Source organism: Natrix helvetica, assembly GCF_964273705.1.
Source record: "Natrix helvetica genome assembly, chromosome: 6".
Lineage (NCBI taxonomy): Eukaryota > Metazoa > Chordata > Lepidosauria > Squamata > Natricidae > Natrix > Natrix helvetica.
The window spans coordinates 52929746-52948767 of NC_138553.1; the positions used below are offsets into that span (position 1 = coordinate 52929746).

Below are 19022 nucleotides of genomic sequence, written 5' to 3' on the forward strand. Positions count from 1 at the left end.
TAAAGAAGCTGGGTCCAGGGAAGGCTTCTTAAGGAGGGGCCTCACCACCGCCTCCTTCAAGGCGGTGGAAAAGAACCCCTCTTTCAATGAAGTGTTGGTAATCGCCTGGAGCCAGCCTCGTGTCACCTCCTGGGAAGCCGAAACTAACCAAGAGGGACACGGGTCCAGCACACAAGTGGCAGCACTGAGTCCCCATAATCCTGTCCATGCCTTCGGGGGTCACAGGGTCAAACCCATCTCAGATTGTCTCCTCAAGATTCATCCCCATCGGCTCGCCCGAATCTATTCAGTCAGAGTCCAAGCCTGTCCGGATCTGAGCGATTTTATCCTGCAGATACTGAACAAATTCTTCAGCCCTACCCTGCAAGGGGTCTTCCCCAGTTCCTTGGTTAAGTAAGGAGCGGGTCACCCTAAACAGGGCGGCTGGGCGGTTATCTGCAGACGCGATAAGAGCGGAAAAATGTTGCTGTTTTGCCACTTCTATCGCCACTAAGTAGGATTTAATATGAATTCTTACCAGTGTTCGATCAGATTCGGACCGGCTGGCCCTCCAACCACTCTCTAGGCGTCTTTTCCGATATTTCATCTCCCGGAGCTCCTCGGTAAACCAGGGAGCCATCCGGGATCGACACCGGGTCAGAGGCCGCAAAGGCACAACGCGATCCAAGGCCCCAGCGGCAGCCCTATCCCAGGCTTCCACTAGGGCTTCGGTCGACCTGTGAGCAAGGGATTCAGGAAAAGTCCCAAGCTCTATCAGGAACCTTTCGGGGTCCATCAGGTGCCTGGGGCGGAACCATCTAGTCGGTTCCGCCTCCCTGCGGCGAGGGGTAGCAGTATGGAAGTCAAGCCTGATGAGGAAATGATCAGACCATGACAAGGGTTGAATAGAAATATCCCCTAAATCTAGATCATTCATCCACTTCCCAGAGACAAAAATCAGGTCGAGCGTGTGTCCCCCATTATGGGTGGGGTCTTGAATTAACTGAGTTAGGTCCATAGCTGTCATGGAAGCCATGAACTCCCAAGCTGACTCGGATGTCTCGCCAATGGAAGGCAGATTGAAATCCCCCAGGACCATGAGCCTGGGGAAATCAACCGCCAATACAGCTAATACATCCAGCAGCTCCGGCAGGGCCGATGAAACGTAGCAGGGAGACAGGTACGTAACAAAAAGGGCCTTCTGAGCTCCAAGGCCCCACTTCACAAAGAGGGACTCACACCCGCCTATCTGAGGCACAGTGACCTCCTGAGGTTTGAGACTTTCCGTAATAACCACCGCCACCCCCCTGCCCTGGGCTCTCGGCTGGTGAAACGCCCGGAAGCCTGGTGGGCATAGTTCGCTAAGGGGCACACCCTCCTCATGGCCCAACCAGGTCTCCGTAATGCACGCCAGGTACGCTCTACCCTCTTGTATGAGTTTGTAAATGAGGGGAGCCTTATGTACCACAGACCTGGCGTTAAGCGACACCAGCCGGAGACCAGGGTCCTGTAATCCCAAGCACCTGGGGGTGCGAGAAGGGCGATGAGGGTCGGAACGCGCAATCGCTCTTAAACAGCAAACCCGCATCCTCCGAACATCATTGACCTTGGAAGGCTGAGTCAATCCAGAGCTGATCAACATTGAACAACTGACACTGGACAGAGTTAATACTGCATTCTAACCACTGTAATACAGCAGTCTAATAACACTGCCACCACAGTGGTTCTCTTAGAAAAATAGAAAAGGACTTTTAAAGAAAAATATTACAGGAATTGTATTTCTTCAAAGTGACTTACAAAACAACATAAACATTTATTTCTTTATTGAAAATGAGAGTAGTAAATATAGTGAAGATCATTAGAGGAATTATGCACACTAGTCATAATGTAATGCATTAAGGACAAAATATTGCCTTATAAGACTGCTTATGCTAACAATAAAAAGTTGCATTGCAATTGACTGTACTATATTAAATAATGATTTTAAGAGCTTGACTTCATTTGCCCAGTGATGTGACTAATTCATATCACATCAAGTAAGCACTTTTTGAAAGTCTGACTCAGGCCATCTGCTATGGGTCTAACTGTAAGGGCTCCTCTTCTAAATTAAGAAAGTGATAACTTTTGAAATGGAATATTTCAAAAGGAACCTTTTATTAAGAAGAATGGAAGCCATTAAATTCAAAGCAGTATCTGAATCCTCTTAGACAATGCACTTAGAATTAAAGCAGTAGAGACCCCTCCCATTTGTTAGAATGCAGATTTTAGCCAATACACAAGTGTGAAGATATTTCCTTTATCAACTGCCCTGAGAGCTGAATAAACATACATTCCCATTGCTATCTTCCTTTAGACATTAAAGTGAAATGTCCCACATGGGCATCATAAACATTCCCCCAAAAGGTGATGGGCTCTCAGGCATTTTGGCACCAGAAAACCAGTTGTAAAATATCAATTGTCACAGGCACTGCTAATAAATTGACTCCAAGGCCTCCCTCCTCTCAATTGAATGGCAGTATCACTTTTAGGGATCTGACATGCTGCCATCCTTTAGAAAAAGGAGAGATCCACCTGTGAAAAGATAAAAACAAAAATTCCATCGTCGTATTTTAACAAGGTTTGTCAGGGTATTAGGAGTGATTTTTTTTTCAATAAGGGAGGGGCCCTAATGTGTTTAGCTACCCATTCATTTTGGGGTGAAGGTAGATGCTTCCAAGCAACTAAGTATTGGGCTTTCCCCCTGTGGATCCTAGGGTCAAGGATTTCCTTAATTTCAAAGTGTTGTTCGCCTTCTATCATGATAGGAACAGGTGGTGTAGGTGCAGGTGGTCTAAGTGTTGAGATTACTTTTTTTGAGTAAATTAATGTGAAATACTGAGTGGACTTGCCTGAATAGGAGTAATTCTACTGTTACTGGGTTGATGACCCTAGTGATAGGGAAAGGTCCAATGAAATTTGGCCCTAATTTCTTTGATGGCTGCAATGACCTCAAGAATTTTATTGATAAGTATACTCTATCTCCAACATGGAAAGGTTTGGGTTCCATTCTTTTCTCATCAGCTTGAATTTTAAAAGCCGCTCTAACTTCCTCTAAAGCTAATCTAACTACTGGCCATGTGTTTCGTAGGGTGTCTATCCATTCTTTAAGTGAGGGGATAGTGGCTTCTTCTGTGGGTAGTTCAGGCATAAAGCTGAAATACTGGCCTGTTGCTACTCTAAAAGGGATAAGACCAGTGCTTGAGTGTACAGAGTTATTGAATGCCACTTCCGCAAAAGTAAAAGTTGAGTCCAATTATCGTGTTGAAAATTAATAAAACAACTTAGATATTGTTCTAGGACCGAGTTAATTTTTTCAGTTTGACTGTTCGTTTGGGTGTGGTGTGACGAACTCAATCCTTGGGTGGTGTCAAGTAAAGTTTAAAATGCCCTCCAAAATTTTGAGGTGAATTGGACCCCTCTGTCAAAGATGATTCTCTGTGGGACTCCATGAAGGCGATAAATGTGTATCAGAAATAACTTGGGTAGACTTTTGACAGTTGGCATCATTTGGCAAGGTATAAAATGTGCCTGTTTTGAAAACAGGTCTGTTACAACCCAAATGACAGTATTCCCCGCACTTTCTAATACCATGTAACCCCAAAAATAAGACAGGGTCTTATTTTCTTTTGACCCACAAAATATGGCCTTGGCCTTATTGGGGGGGGGTTATTATTTTGGGGATGCAGGAGGCAGCAAGCATGGGACTGTATGTTCTGTCACCCCATCCCTTCCCCTCCCTGTTCTTTGCACCGGCCAAGTGGTTGGCCGGCACTGCTCTGACATGTCCCGTCACCATTCTGCATTGGGTTGGGCTTTCTTTGTGAGGGGGACAATCTGGGGAGCGAGAGATTTAGGAAGCCTGGGCTGGTGTGGGGCAGTTTTTCCAGTGAAGTATCTGATTCATCCCCAGGGGTGAGCATTTTGCCTCCTCTCTGCCCTGGCTTGGAAGCTGCAGAGGAAGCCTGCCATGCCTGGCGGCGGGGGGGGAAAGAGACAGCGAGAGAAGCCAAGTCTCGCTCCATGCCTTTCACTGCTCCACCCCACCTGCCCCCCCCTCTCGCTGCTCCTCAGGACGTCTCCTTCCCATGCTGGCCAGATTTCATAGGTCCCCCGTCCCCATGGGCACTCTGGTTTCCCAGCCGGTGCTTGAGAATGACATTATGCAGCTCGATGCCCCTCCTTTCCACACTTGAAACAGGCTGAGGGATTTGAAGAAGATGCGTTTGTGGATTGAAAGGCTCTTGCTTCCATTGGGGTGGGGATTTCTTCCACACTTGCCCCGCTCGGTACTGGTTCTGGCCATGGCGATCTCTGCCTCTTCAGCAATGAGATACCACTCATGTAGGTGGTTCGGTGCACCTCGGGCCATGCAGGCATTGTAAAGGTCATCACTCAGCCCATCCTTGAACCAGCTTACCAGGATATCCACTGGCTGGGGTCCCTGGGGGGAGGGTTTGCTGGGTTCCCTGCTATTGCTGCTGTGCTATCCACTTGATCAGCAAGGCCCAGAGGGGGGTTAGCCCCCCTGGCGTCATCCGTGGCTGCTGCCCTTCCAACACCTCTTGGTTGCCATTGTAACTCCCCCTGGATGTTGAGATTTTCCAAAATCTCCATCACCAACTGGGTTACATGTCTCTTCAGACAATCCTCTCTTAGCGAGGCTTCATTTAGCTGCTCCTGGTCAGAGGGGGCTTCTAACTCCAATTTCCACCCCAGTTTTCAGTTACCACGGGTGAGGGTGACTCCTCTGGTCCTCCCATCCCAGCCGTCTTTCATCCTGATGCCGATTGAACAGCAGGGTTTGTGAGGTCTTCCAGGTTCACCTCATCCTCTCTGATAGGGTACATGGAGCAGGCGTCCGGTTGGAGGGGGGGTTGACGTCTCCCAGCATTCAGCTTCCCCTTGTTCGCTGTTGTGCTCAGACATGGTTTGTAGGGTCCCCTTGGTAGAGCAAATATTGCTACTCTGGGTTGACCGTTTTGCAGAGATGTTGCTTTATGTAAGGGCTCCTCTCCTAACATAAGAAAGTGAAGACTCTTGAAATGGAGTATTTCAAAAGGAACCTTTTATTAAAAAGAATGGAAGCCATTAAATTCAAAGCAACATCTTAGGCAATACAAGTAGAATTAAAGTAGCAGAGACCCCTCCCATTTGTTAGAATGCAGATTTTAGCCAATGCACAAGTGTGAAGATGTTTCCTTTATCAACTGCCCTGAGAGCCAAATAAACATACATTCCCATGGCTATCTTCCATTAGACATTATAGTGAAACATCCCACATGGCCATCATAAACATTCCCCCAAAAGGTGATGGGATCTCAAGTATTTTGGCACCAGGAAACCAGTTGTAAAATATCAGTTGTCATAGGCACTGCTAATAAATTGACTCCAAGCCCCCCCCCTCCTCCCAATTGAATGGCAATATCACTTTTAGGGATCTGAATTAGTTCTTGAGTAAATCTTATTCATTCAAGCAAAGGATCTGAAACTTGAGCTTTGCATAGATCATGCTATAATTGGTATGCTGTGTAGAAGGTGGCAAATGTTTATTGGCTGAAATTGTTTATATTCAGTCCACTCCATATAGATACTAGTGACATTTTTGTCTGCCCCAAAATTGTTAGGGACATGAAACCATTACAGTTATCATGTCTGTTATTTAGAACTTCATGAACAATTTGGGAGGTATACCACCTGATAGTCCACATAACACCGGGTGTATTGTTCCACCATCACATTGGCCCTCTCCCTTGTGTGGACCCAATGGACCTCAGGAACTCTCTCCAGAACTTGGCGGTGAACTGAACTCCGTGGTCTGAAATGATCCTCTTGGGCACCCCGTACAGGCGATAAATGTGTTTCACAAACAGTTTTGCTAATTTCTTTGCGGACTGCAGCCCTGAGCAAGCGATGAAATGCGCCTGTTTGGAAAACAAATCAATAACTGTCCAGATTACTCTATTTCTGCTGCTGTCTGGAAGCTCGATGATGACGTCCATTGCGATCTCTTCCCGTGGTCGGCTAGGGATGGCCACTCGTTGTAGTAGTCCAGGGGGCTTCCCCGGTCATATTTTTATTGTTGCGCAAGTAGCACAGCTTTTTATATAATCTTCCACCTCTGATTTCATCCTTGGCCACCAAAATTGGCAGAGTGGAGCACCTAATTTTGCATCATGGCTGTAGGACTTCCAGCCTCAACTCCACAGGGACATACAGTTTGGACCCCTTCCAGGCTAAACAACCGCTCATTGTTAGGATATCCTTGTTATTGTTGAACCATGGTCTGCCGGGAGTGCTGCTTTAAACTCTGTCATCAGCTTATCTTGGCGTCAGGTGGTGACCTGGGCCACCTGTTGGTGGGAAGAAGAAATGATGGGTTGAACAACTTCTTCCTTCTTACTGTCGTACTGCGGTTTTCTCGACAAAGCATCCGCCAACAAGTTCTTCCCTGCAGGGATGTGTTTAATGTTGAATTTGAACCTTATTGTGTCCAGCGAACTTGTTTGGGAGATAATCTTTGATGGGCGTGGATAGCCTCAAGGTTTATATGATCAGTCCAGACTTCGAACGGCATATCCCCCCCTTCCAAGAGATGGCTCCACCTGATCGCACCCGCCTCTTTCTCCAAAATGGCCCACCTCCTTTCAGTAGTGGTGAGTTTCTTGGAGATGTAAGCGCACGGCAAGAGGTGGCCCTTTCTATTCTTTTGTAATAGCACTGCAGCTATTGCTGCATCACTGGCATCCGTGTGGATTATGAATGGTCGCTTGGGGTCGGGGTGTTGCAGTATGGGCTCTTGGGCAAAGAGCCTTTTTAATTTCTCAAAAGCTTTTTGACAGTCCATTATCCATTTCAGGGGTTGGTTTGCTTTTGGCTTCATTGGGGAAGGCCCCGTTTTTAATAGTTCAGTCAATGGAGGACAATTTCCACAAAATTCGGAATGAACTGCCTGTAGAAATTTGCAAATCCAAGGAAGTTTTGTAGTCTGCGAGTACTTGGAGGTTTCCAGTCTAATACAGCTTTCACTTTTCCTTTTTCATCTGTTGGGTATCAAGTTCTTTGTTTCCCTTCTGCACCCCTTCCATCCCCTCCCTCATCTCAGCCGTCCCACCCTCCAAAAGATCCAGTCTCTGTGAGTTTTTATTAATTTGGGCCTGGTTCTCTTTAATTTCTTCTTTCATCTCCTTTAGTTGTTTCTTTATTTCCTCTTGTCCCTGTAGAAGTTTCTGGAACATTTGTTGAAACTCCATCTCTGTAGTTTTAGGTTGCATCAAAGCTGTTATCGTTGATTGTGTACTAGGACTGGAGGTTGCAGATGTCGGGGCAGAGGTAGCAAAGCCAGGCTTTCCAGGAGGTGGTCTTTTAGGAGGCATTGTTTATGGAATAAAGAGTTCAGTCAGTGTAGAGAGTGGTCAGTCAGAGAGGCAGAACAGCCAGAAGAGTCCAGGAGACAGAGGGTCCAGGCAGAAGAGGGTTTTTCTAATCACCCTGGCAATAGGGCAGAGTTATTCACTCCAGGGAGTTCAAAAGGTAGCAATCAACAAGAGATTTGTCTGAGTAGCACGGAGACAAAGACCGGAAGCCTGAAGTTTTAGAGGTGGAGTCAGGTTTCACAGTTCATAAAGACAACGGAAGTGTGCCATCTTGCCCTGCCAGCTTCGGGTTTAGAGGCATAACAAAGTTTTCAAAGTTCAAAGTTCCCAAAGTTTCCAGATCATCAATATGTTATGGGGTTAAGTCCGAAAATTCACTTTTAGTAAAGGCGTGACATCATTGGTTGGCTCTCCCCCCTCCTCCTTCCCATGGGGCTGAGAGCAAAATTGTTCCAAGCCGCCTGTCCGAGGGGGGGGGGAAATCCCCCTCCCTCCAGCCGCGCCTCTCCAGATCAAGCCGAAAGAAGGAAATTTAAACTGCTGACAGTTTCTCCAACTTGGTAGAGGGAATGGAAGGGAGTTTACGCCTCACCGCACCGCAGCCGTGTCCTTCTGCTTGCTTATTCTCCGCACAGCCTCGCAGCGGAGCGTCTCCCCATCATGCTCCCCAGTGCCTGGAGCGAGGCGGGGGGGCCCCCACCGGCCGCCGCCGATCCCGGGGATCCCCCGCGGTGCCGCCCCTCCGGCAGGAGCCTCTACGGGGCATCCTGTGCCCCCCAAGGAGTGGGGAGCCCACTGGGGAAGCGCGGGGCGAGCAAGGCTTGCCCATCGCCGTCAGCCGCCGGAACCGGAAGCCTCAGCTTTCACTTTTCCTGAATTCATTTCTATCCCCTCGTTGGAGATGCGATAACCCAAGTAGTGAGGTCTTGTGAAACTCACACTTCGACAACTTTGCGTATAGCTTGGCGGTGAAAAGTTTTTTCAGGACTTACCGTACCAGCTTCACATGTTCTTCTAGGGTTTCAGAGTTTCAGAGAAGATCAAGATGTCATCTAGATAAACAAGCATTCCGCGGTACAGGTGATCATGTAGCACCTCATTTATGTACTGCATGAAGACTGCAGGTGCTCCTTGTAGCCCAAATGGCATGACCTTGTACTGAAAACTGCCAAGGGGCGTGTTAAAAGCCCCTTCCACTCATCTCCCTCTCTGATCCGTATGCGGTAATACGACTCTCTCAAGTCCAGCTTGGTAAAGATCTTGCCTTTTGCCAAGTGGTTTAGCATATCTTTCATGAGGGGAAGGAGATAAGTGTTCTTTTTGCATACCACATTCAAGGCTCGCAGATAAACACAGAGACGAACCCCACCATCTTTCTTTTCTCTGAAGAGCACTGGGGCTGCTACTTTCGACTTTGCTGGTTCAATAAAGCCTCGTTTCAAATTGATGTCTATGTACTTCCTCAATTCTTTGGGGGTCATGGAGTACATTTTCGGCTTCGGTAAGTTAGCCCTCGGTTTGAAATCTATTGCACAATTTGTGGGCCGGTGGGGGGGAAGATAGTTGCAATCTTCCTCACTGAACACCCCTGCTAAGTCCCAGTAGTCTTTTGGTACTCGTTGGACCCCTGGGGGTTTGGTGTCTGCTGCAGATGCCACAGGTTCAGGATGGTCTGGGCTGTTGGGTCCCATCGTTCCTGGGTGCCCTTTTGGCTCCACCGGTGGTAGCAGCCCAAAGCCGATAATCAATTTTCTAACACTGATCACTTCTGGTCCCTGAAGACGACGGATGTTCGCGTCCGCTGCTTGTCTTCTCGGTGGGCTCCCCTTAAGCTTAGGGGGAGCACAGGGAGCCTTGGAGAGGATCCCTGCCGTAGGGCGGCTTGTTGGGGGGCCCTGGATTGGTGGCGGCCGCAGGGGGGTCTCCAGCTTTGCCCCAGGAGCCAGGAAGCATGGGGGATGCGCAGCAGCACGACTTCACCGAGCGGAGCCTGGAAGGAAACAACTAATCGGACGTTACAGCTGAAATGCGGTGAGGTAGGAAGTTTCCCTCAATCTCCTTTTTAACTACTCAATCGATGAACAGCAGCCTTTCTTAAACTGTGTTTTCAATCTTTGGAAGTGTTAAGACTGGAGAGGGGGTTTCACACACACCCCTCGGAAAAGCAGCAATTGGAAAATCCGTCTCTCTCAGAAGAGAGAGAGAGAGAGCTAAAAGTTACTTTCTCTTCCTTTAAGCAATGGGAGGACGGCTTCTTGCTACAATTGCAAAGGAGGACTGCTGAGTTGATTCTTTTAAACTATTTTTTGGAAACTTTGGACGTTGCTTTCTGATCTCCTGTTAAGGCGGAGCCAAGATGGCCAACTTCCTCCTCCTTCTTGCACCTATGAATGAAGTTTCCCTTCAGAAAGAATTTCTGGCTTTGTATTATATCACACCCTAGAGATCTCCAGGAGCCTCTCCTTGCACGTATCGCCCTTGGATTTGGAACACTTGATTTATATCACCTGGCTTGGAGCTGTATAGAGACTAACACTCTCCTTTGGATCTGCTTGCCTTTTGACTTTTCCCGGTTGTGTCTTCCCACAGACGCCATTTCTTTGTGCAGACTTATAGCTATCTCTGAACTTGATATGGGTCCTAAAAAATTACCTCCTGGCAAGGCATCTTTGGTCCCAACATCATCTACGTCCAGCCCGGTCACCCAAAAGACACCACTGGCTTCATTTTTACAACCTAAAGTGACTGAAGGGAACCGTTGAGCAAAGGGACAGGACGAACTGAAAAAGCAACTGGCGGATTTAACTGATGAGCTCAGAGAAACGCAACAACAAACAACACAAAATAAACAGAGAATAGGTGTGCTGGAGGAGGGTGTGACTGGGCTGAGGGAAGAGGTTAAGACAATCCAGAAGGGGAATGTAGAATTTGAAAATCATATGATAAAGGTGGAATTTGAGAGAATGTCTTTTTTTCTTAGATTTCAAAACCTGCCAGAAACAGAGAATGAAGATCTCAAGGAGATCATGACCACAATTTTAGCAGAATATATTAAAAGAGATAAACAACAGTTATGGTGGGATATTGATTTGATCTATAGAATTAATTCAGCATACACTAGAACACACAACGTGCCAAGGGAAATACATGTTAAATTTCTTAGAAAGACTACAAGAGATGAGGTCTTAGGAGCTCAAAGGGTGGGACCACTTAAATATAAAGACAAAGAAATAACCATTCTTAAACAGATTCCAAAGAAAGTAAGAGATAAGAGGAAGAAATATTCCTCTTTAGCAAAGAAATTATATAATAATGGAATCTGGTTTAGATGGCTATTGCCAGAAGGAATGCTGATTTTCTGGAGTAGAATTAGAATCAACACAGTTGGGGAGGCGGAGGCCTTTATTAAGAAACATAGTGCCCTTCTAGATGAAACAGGGGACAGAACACAAGACATGAAGGAGGGAGGGGCCACGGATCTGCCGGCAGACAGGGGGGAGGATGCGACACTCAGAAGACTCAGATCACAAAAATGAGTTGAAACGTTATTGCAATTGTTGTTATAATGTAATTTTTGGAAGTGATACAAAAGATGATTGAATATATTGATGATTTAATGTAAAAACAAAAAGCTGCCAATGTTTATTCAAATTTTGATGTTTTCTTTTTCTTTTTTGTAAAAATTGTGAGATTTGGGGGGATTTCTATCTTCCGCATGATGTAGCTGTCAAAATTTTCTATACCTATTTACCTTTTTCCTCAAAACACTTGTAAAAAACCAATAAAATTTTACAATACACAATTTTCTAACACTGTCCTCCCACTTTATTGTAGGCGCCCACTTGTCTAGCCATGCAAGCCCCGATATAATTGATTCCTGCTTTCTTGGAGCTACAATGAATCTGAGGAATTCATAGTGGCGGCCTATCATCAACTTTACCAACTTGGTAATTTTAGTGGCTGGGGCCCCTCCAATCAATGTTCCATCCATTTGCTCGAACCGAATGGGAGGGTTTAGGGGTCTTGTACGTATACCTAGTTGCTCCACAATTGACATGCTGATTAAGCATCGGGTGCAGCCAGTGTCCACAATTGCCCAACTTCCCCTTCCACTCCAGTTTCTGGCACTTGGAGGTTGCATTTTATTGTAAAAGGGCGGATGGGTGCACTAATCATTGGGTCTTTTTTGGCATTTCCCTCCCCCGAGGCCTTCCCCTTGGTAGGACTCTTTGTCACCTTAGGCTGGGGATTCTCTTCCGGAGGTTGTTGGCCCAGATGACTCTTCTGTGGTAGCTTCTGGAGTCTTCTCTTTACTCCTCTGGCGGTTGGTGCACATGTTTGTGATATTGGGGCTGGAGCCAAGCACTCTGACAGCAACGCTGGCATTTTATTGGCTTCCCCGAGGGACGGAACCTAGTTGCATCTCTTACCTTGGGAATTGCCTCATCACATTGTTCTGCTACACATCCTGCAGTAATCCCCTCATTCACCTCTTGTTCCACTGTTGAGAACTCTTCTCTGTAGGAAGGTCAGGTAAGAACCTGTTGGGGCATTGCAGGTGAGACTGGAACCAGTGGGTTGGTCAATCTCTGGTTTGGCCACTGCCCAGTTATCTGCCATGGTGCCATCTGCTGAGGGAGAGCAGGTGCCCATTGACATCTGTCCCATCCATGACATGGGGTTAAGACCCATCCTGGGGGTTCCTGATTCACAGGTTGCAGTTCAACTAACAATGACGTGCAGGGGGTGGTGGTGTGCCAAGGTCCACTCTGCTGGCTTGGAGGAGTTATGGGCCAAGGCCCCTTCTGCTGGCTTGGAGGATTTTCCCATGCTGATGGCCAAGCAGGTGCCCACTGGCATCTTTTCCATCCATACTCTGGGAAGAAAGCCCAATTTAGTGGTGCTTCATTCACAAGCTGCAGCCCAATTTCCGGTGGCTGGCAAGTGAAAGATGCTGGCCAAATCCCTTCTTGCTGGCTGGGTTGAACTTCCCATTTTATTATTTATTTATTATTTATTACTTGAACTTATTAGTCGCCCCCTCTCCCCACAGGGACTCGGGGCGACGTACAAAAGTATTATATAGCGTACAGAGGAGGTAAAAATAAATAAATAAGTTACAATACCTAAAAAAGTTAAAACCCCAGTGAAATTAACCCTTAAAACTAAAATTACCAATTAAAAATGCCCTGGGCTGGAGAGGTTGTAGTATTATGCCAGGTCAGCTAGTCGAAACAGGTAGGTTTTCAGCTTCATACGGAAGGAGCGAAGGTCGGTTGTTGCCCTGATGTCTGGGGGAGGTCATTCCAAAGGGTGGGGCCCACTACAGAGAAGGCCCTACTCCTGGGCGCCGCCCTCTGGCACTCTCTGGAGGACGGCACCCGGAGTAGTCCCTCTCTGTGTGAGCGGACGGGTCGCAGGGATGTATGGGGCAGGACGCGATCCCGCAGGTAACTAGGCCCTGTGCCATGAAGCGCTTTGAAGGTGGTAACCAGCACCCTGAAGCGCACCCGGTAGGCCACAGGAAGCCAGTGCAGCTCGCGCAGGATGGGTGTTATATGGGAGAACGTCGATCTCCCCATAATTACCTGCGCGGCTGCATTCTGGACCAACTGCAGTCTCCGGGTGCACCTCAAGGGGAGCCCCATGTAGAGAGCGTTACAGTAGTCCAGGCGAGACGTCACCAGCGCATGAGTGACTGTGCGCAAGGCCTCCCGGTCCAAAAGGGGCCGCAATTGGCGCACCAGGCGAACCTGGTGGAACGCCCCCCTTGCCACGGCTGCCACGTGATCTTCCATAGACAGCCGGGCATCAAGGAGGACGCCCAAATTGCGCGCCCCTTCCACCGGGGCTAATTGGTCGTCCCCGATGGCCAGAGATGGCATATGCTGGTTGAACCGGGAAGCCGGAAGCCACAGCCACTCTGTCTTGGAGGGGTTGAGCCTGAGCCTGTTGTCATCCATCCAGACCCGTACGGCTTCCAGACACCGGGACATCACTTCAACAGCCTCGTTGGGGTGGTTTGGGGTGGAAATGTACAGCTGAGTGTCATCAGCGTATAGATGGTATCTCACCCCAAAACCACGGATGATCTCGCCCAGCGGCTTCATATATATGTTGAACAGGAGAGGCGAGAGGATCGACCCCTGTGGGACCCCACAGATAAGGGGCCTCGCGGTCGACCTCTCCTCTCCTGCCAACACACATTGCGTCCGGCCAGAGAGGTAGGAGCGGAACCACCGTAATACGGTGCCCCCGACCCCCAACCCCTCCAGACGGCGCAATAGGATACCATGGTCGATGGTATCGAAGGCCGCCGAGAGGTCTAATAGGACAAGGATGGAGGAACAACCCCCATCCTTTGCCCTCCAGAGATCATCCACCAACGCGACCAAGGCTGTCTCCGTGCTATGACCGGGTCGGAAGCCGGACTGGCGCGGGTCTAGATAATCAGCTTCCTCCAGGTGGCGCGGAAACTGCTGAGCCACCACACTCTCAACAACCTTCGCTAAGAAAGGAAGGTTGGAGACAGGACGGTAATTTGCTAGCTCCGTTGGGTCCAGAGAAGGCTTCTTGAGCAGGGGCCTCACCACCGCCTCTTTCAAGGTGGTTGGTAAAAGGCCCTCACCCAGCGAAGCGTTCACCAGCCCCAGTAGCCAGCCTCGTGAGCCCTCCCAGGAGGCCAGTACCAACCAGGAGGGACACGGGTCCAATAAACATGTGGTGGCTCGCAGTCGCCCGCGCAACCTGTCCAAATCTTCGGTGACAACAGGGTCAAACTCCTCCCAGCATGGTCTCTCAAGACTAGCCTCGGACGTCCCCACTGGAGCACTGAGGTGGGTCCATCCCCTTCGGATCTGATCGATTTTATCCTGCAGGAACTCTCCAAATTCCTCTGCCCGGCCCAGCAATGGGGGGTCCCGCTGCCCCTGTGACAAAAGGGAGCGGGTCACCCGAAACAGGGCGGCATGGTGGTTCTCTGTGGACGCTATAAGGGTGGCACAATACTGACATTTGGCCACTCTTATTGCCACAAGGTAAGTCCTTACGTAGGCTCTTACCTGTGCTCGGTCGGATTCGGAGCGGGAGGACCTCCACTTGCTCTCTAGGCGTCTCCTAAGGTGTTTCATCGCCCCTAGCTCCCCGTTAAACCAGGGGGCCCGGGTCGATCGTGGCCGTCGGAGAGGCCGCAAAGGCGCCACCCAGTCCAAGGCACCGGCGGCCGCATTATTCCACGCGGCTACCAGGTCCTCTGCCCGGGGACGGGGCAGGTCTGCAGGAGGTGGCCCAAGCTCCGCCTGGAACCTATCTGGTTCCATCAGACGCCTGGGGCGGAACCATCTGGGATAGTCTGGTTCCGCCTCCCCGCGGTGGGGAGCAGCGCCAGGGAAGTCCAGCTGGAGAAGTGAGTGATCTGACCATGACAGGGGCGTGATGACTAAATTCCCTCTTCCCAGATCACTCGTCCACTGGTCGGAGACAAACACAAGATCCAGTATGTGGCCTCCCTCGTGCGTGGGGTCCTGAACTACTTGAGTCAGATCCATGGCTGTCATGGAAGCCATGAATTCCCGGGCTGCCCCGGATGCCTCTCCCGTCGATGGCAGGTTGAAATCCCCCATCACTAATAGCTTGGGGGTTTCAACCGCCATCTCCGCGATCCGCTCGAGGAGCCCGGGCAGGGCCGTTGATGTATGGCGGGGAGCCAGGTATACTATCAACAGGCCCAGCTGACTCCCTGGGCCCCATTTCACGCCCAGAGACTCACAACCAGATATCTGCGACACAGTGAATTCTCTCGGTGCCAAATCTTCCCGGATGATTATCGCTACCCCACCACCCCTACCTTGGGCCCGTGGCTGGTGGAATACACGGTAACCTGGAGGGCACATTTCCCTGAGGGGCAACCCCCCCTCCGGGCCCAGCCAGGTTTCCGTTATTCCTGCGAGGTCCGGCTCCCCCTCTGTGATCAAGTCACTGATGAGGGGGGCCTTATTAATCACGGACCTCGCATTACATAACATCAGCCTAAGGCCCAGGCTCTGCCGATCCTGTCCACCTAGCCTGCGGGGGTTGGTACAAGCGACCGGGCGTATCCAGCGGCCCCGGTCTCCCAACCGACTGTATGTTCTTCTAGTGTCCTCGCGCCCGCCCCTCCCTACGACCGTCGCAATTGGAATTCCCCTTGTAGGAATGGTGTTTCCTCCCACCCCCCCACTCCGCTCTCCTCCATCCTGACCCCACCTGTTGACCTGGCTATGTCCATACCCCAAGGCCAAGTAACCCTCCCCCTTAAAACCTTTAAAAAACATTTTACTAAAAAACCCCTAATCCCCCGCTTCCTCCACCTCTCTGGGTTAATAAATAAATAAATTTTGATAGGGAATCTGTCTTCAACTAAGTTGCAGGGTGATGGGTCATTTCATTTATCGCTGTTTGGAAGGAGTAATTATCTCCACTCCAGTGTTCAAGTCCATTGCAGCTTTCACTAGTGAAGGAGGGGAAAGATTGACTCATGTTTGGCTGAAGAAGTTGGTCTGGGATCCCCCTCCAGCCATCCCGCTCTGGCTGTGCGTGCATCTTCCCAGATGCTATAAAAATGAAAATTTCCTCCCACGCAAATTCTTTTGCACTTCGGAAGAACTTCAGAGAAGCAATTCATCATTAGCTTCTTTTCTCTTAATTGTTCACTGATATTTTACGCTGATATGGTCAGCGTTGGGAAATCAGCACCCCCCTCACCAGCCCCTCTCCAGGGTGCTGGTGATTTATTTTAAAGGGAGATTTGGGATAATGTCAGTGTTCATGCAGAATTAAATCAGAGTCCAAGGCAGAGCTATCCTTAAAGTTCCAATTTAATAAGACAGACATGTTGGCAACGAACTGTGGAATCCCAAATCTGAACTTCCTGGGACTCCACCCAGTTGAATGTTCATGATCCTTTCCCCACACCCATAAATCCATCACATGGTCCAATCTTCTTCGCCCATGCTGGCATCTCCACTGGTTCTCGTCAGGTGCAGAGGTGCGGAGACGAAAGATGACCTTGGCTTCTATAAAGGAATGACAACAACACATTCCACAACTCTACTCCTTTCTATTCCCCTCTCCCAATTACTACACTAATGAAACAGCATAGTGAAATAAATGAAAGTGTGGCAGGCCAAAGATCCTAAAAGGAACATAACTACAGACCTGACATCATGTTTTCCTAAAAACACATTGCTCCTGCAGAAATAGAATTGTGATTAAATACCTATTATAATTTTGGCACAAATTGAAATAGGATTGAGAAATAGGATCGTTCTAATGAAAAAGTTCTTCAGCAAGTATTCTTAAAATTGATTTTCTGAGTATTTCACTGTAAAGAATATCTAGAATTGGCACAACAAATTATTTGTTTAGTATTAATAGCTAAAGTTAAAGTTGCTACACTCAGAAATGTGTGAGCTCCAGTGTCCTCAAAATGCTTGGTCAAAAATCCCTTAGGGCCAAATGACAAATTTCATTCAGAGCAATTATTTTAATATATAATTTATCATTTGTCACTGTGTTATTGAGAAGACAGCCAACCTGCCTTCCCCCAAGTAATTATGTTAACCTATGAGAGGTCCTTATGGTTTAAATTAAAGTTATATTCATATTACTGCTTTACATCCATGCTTACTCAAATTTTATAGTAATAAAAGTATTTTTCTTATTTTTCTTATAGGTTGCTTTTGATTTCAGTGACACTGCTCTCCATTTATTCAATAAATCTCTTGTTAGCATGTGCAAAAGAAACAGGTAATTCATAAAACTTTATATTATTTCACTTCCATAGAATAACAGAGATAATGAATATGGTATATAAAAGTCTAAATCGTCCACCCTATTTTATTTTGCTTTATAAAATTCTAAAAGAAATTAAATATGCTTTGTTAAACCAAGAAAAAAATAGAGCCGTTGTTTAGTTTTGCTTTATTAAACTAAAAAAGTATATAATGCTATCGTTCAAATATGACCTTAATAAGATAATGAGGTTAAACAGTATATGAAAATGTATGTTTTAAAAGTGGAGGGAAAATAAACTGAGTGAAAAGCATGGGAACTTTCAGAGTTGATTTTCACCAGTTATGCCAATATGATATATCCAATAAATTGTTCTTTGAGGAATCTACCTTCCTCAGAGCTCTGCTTTCTATGGGTGCATTACTTTGAATGCTGACATTCCCATCATTACAACCTCATAATATTTTTTGTAAACTACCACCAAAAATATTCATTGAATGAAAATTGTGGTTGATACTCTTGCAATTTATTTTATTTTAATTTTGAGTAAGGGTAAAATAACTTTTGTTACTTCATGATCACAGCAATTTAACAACATTATTTTCACTGTCCTACGGTTCAACCGGAAGGAAAGAGGTCAGCAATATTGGTTTTCACAAGTGTTCCCTACGTTTCAAGGCTACGAGAAGTAAAGACAATAATTTCAGCCTTTTTTTTTTTGCAAAGAACTGGAGAGAACAAATGTTATGATGCAGAGGTGCTTTCTGCTTCTTATGCTTTACTTCTCATTTGTCAGTTAAAAGATAAAAAAATAGAATATGATAGACATAGGTATATGACAAATGTACAGTATATGATTAGAAGTACTCATGATTAATTGCCATCTCTCTTCACCTTGGTTTAATTAGGCTGCATTGTTTATGAAAAACTCGGAGAACACGTTTTTGGCACTCCAGGAAAGATTATTGTTTTTGGATCTACGTCTCTTCAGAACACTGGAGGTAAATAAAGTCTAAAGAAGCAGGAAAATAAATAATTCATTCAGTAGATCTACTTAAGCATTTCATACTAGGAAGCTGTACTGGTTGCTTTGAATCATTTGGGGAACTGCAGAAGGAGCCAATGAGCCATAGCTATTCACATATGTACCTATTTGCCATCATACGCATATATACCATTCCTTTTCTCACACATACAAAAAAAATCGCATATGGGATCAGGGCCGAAGTGAATATGACTAAATTTACTATTCCCAGGAGTCAATGGAAAAGTCTACAGGGAGAAAAGGATAGGGTTTTTTTTTACTTAAAGCAAACTACATGGGGAGCAGAAATATTTGTAGGCACACTAAGCCATAAGTTGCTTTAGCTATTGATTAATAGCTGATTTTAAAACAACTGCTGAAACTATGATATTCAATTATAGTTTGAAATGGCTTTAATATTATATCCTTTTCTGCAGATAATTAACTGTGGATGTACTATGGGGATATACTACTGTAAAACAAAAATGTTAGTTTTCATATGATTTTCCCTTTCTACCATTTCATTTCATTATTATTTTATTGGTGCAAGTTCTACACATGTAAGAAAAAAAGCACATACCCCATTTCCCTTATTACCCATGGTATGATTAGCTGAATTTTGGCAAATATTCTCTTTTGACAAATGTACAGCATTGTATGCATACGGCACAATTTCTTGTTTCTTTTTACCATGCTTTCCTCCAGCTATGTTGAGCTACCTCTTTATAGTTAAAAATGAACTGCCTGCTGCCATAAAGTTCCTTATGGGAGAAGGTGACACATTTGTGTAAGTTGAATTTATGTTTTTTTCTGACTTGATTATTTTGGTGATTGGA

The 19022-nt window shown here is 46.8% G+C and overlaps 1 protein-coding gene across 4 annotated transcripts in view; it reads left to right on the top strand.

Moving 5' to 3' along the window:
• The window catches only part of SLC38A1 (solute carrier family 38 member 1), a 161757-nt gene that overhangs the window by 112738 nt on the left and 29997 nt on the right, over positions 1 to 19022 (top strand). For all 4 annotated transcript variants that reach the window (XM_081958400.1, XM_081958402.1, XM_081958399.1 and 1 more), the window contains exons 5-7: positions 17104 to 17177; positions 18071 to 18163; positions 18892 to 18973. In XM_081958400.1, coding sequence (XP_081814526.1) covers positions 17104 to 17177; positions 18071 to 18163; positions 18892 to 18973 — 249 coding nt within the window. The remainder of the gene's footprint in view (positions 1 to 17103; positions 17178 to 18070; positions 18164 to 18891; positions 18974 to 19022) is intronic.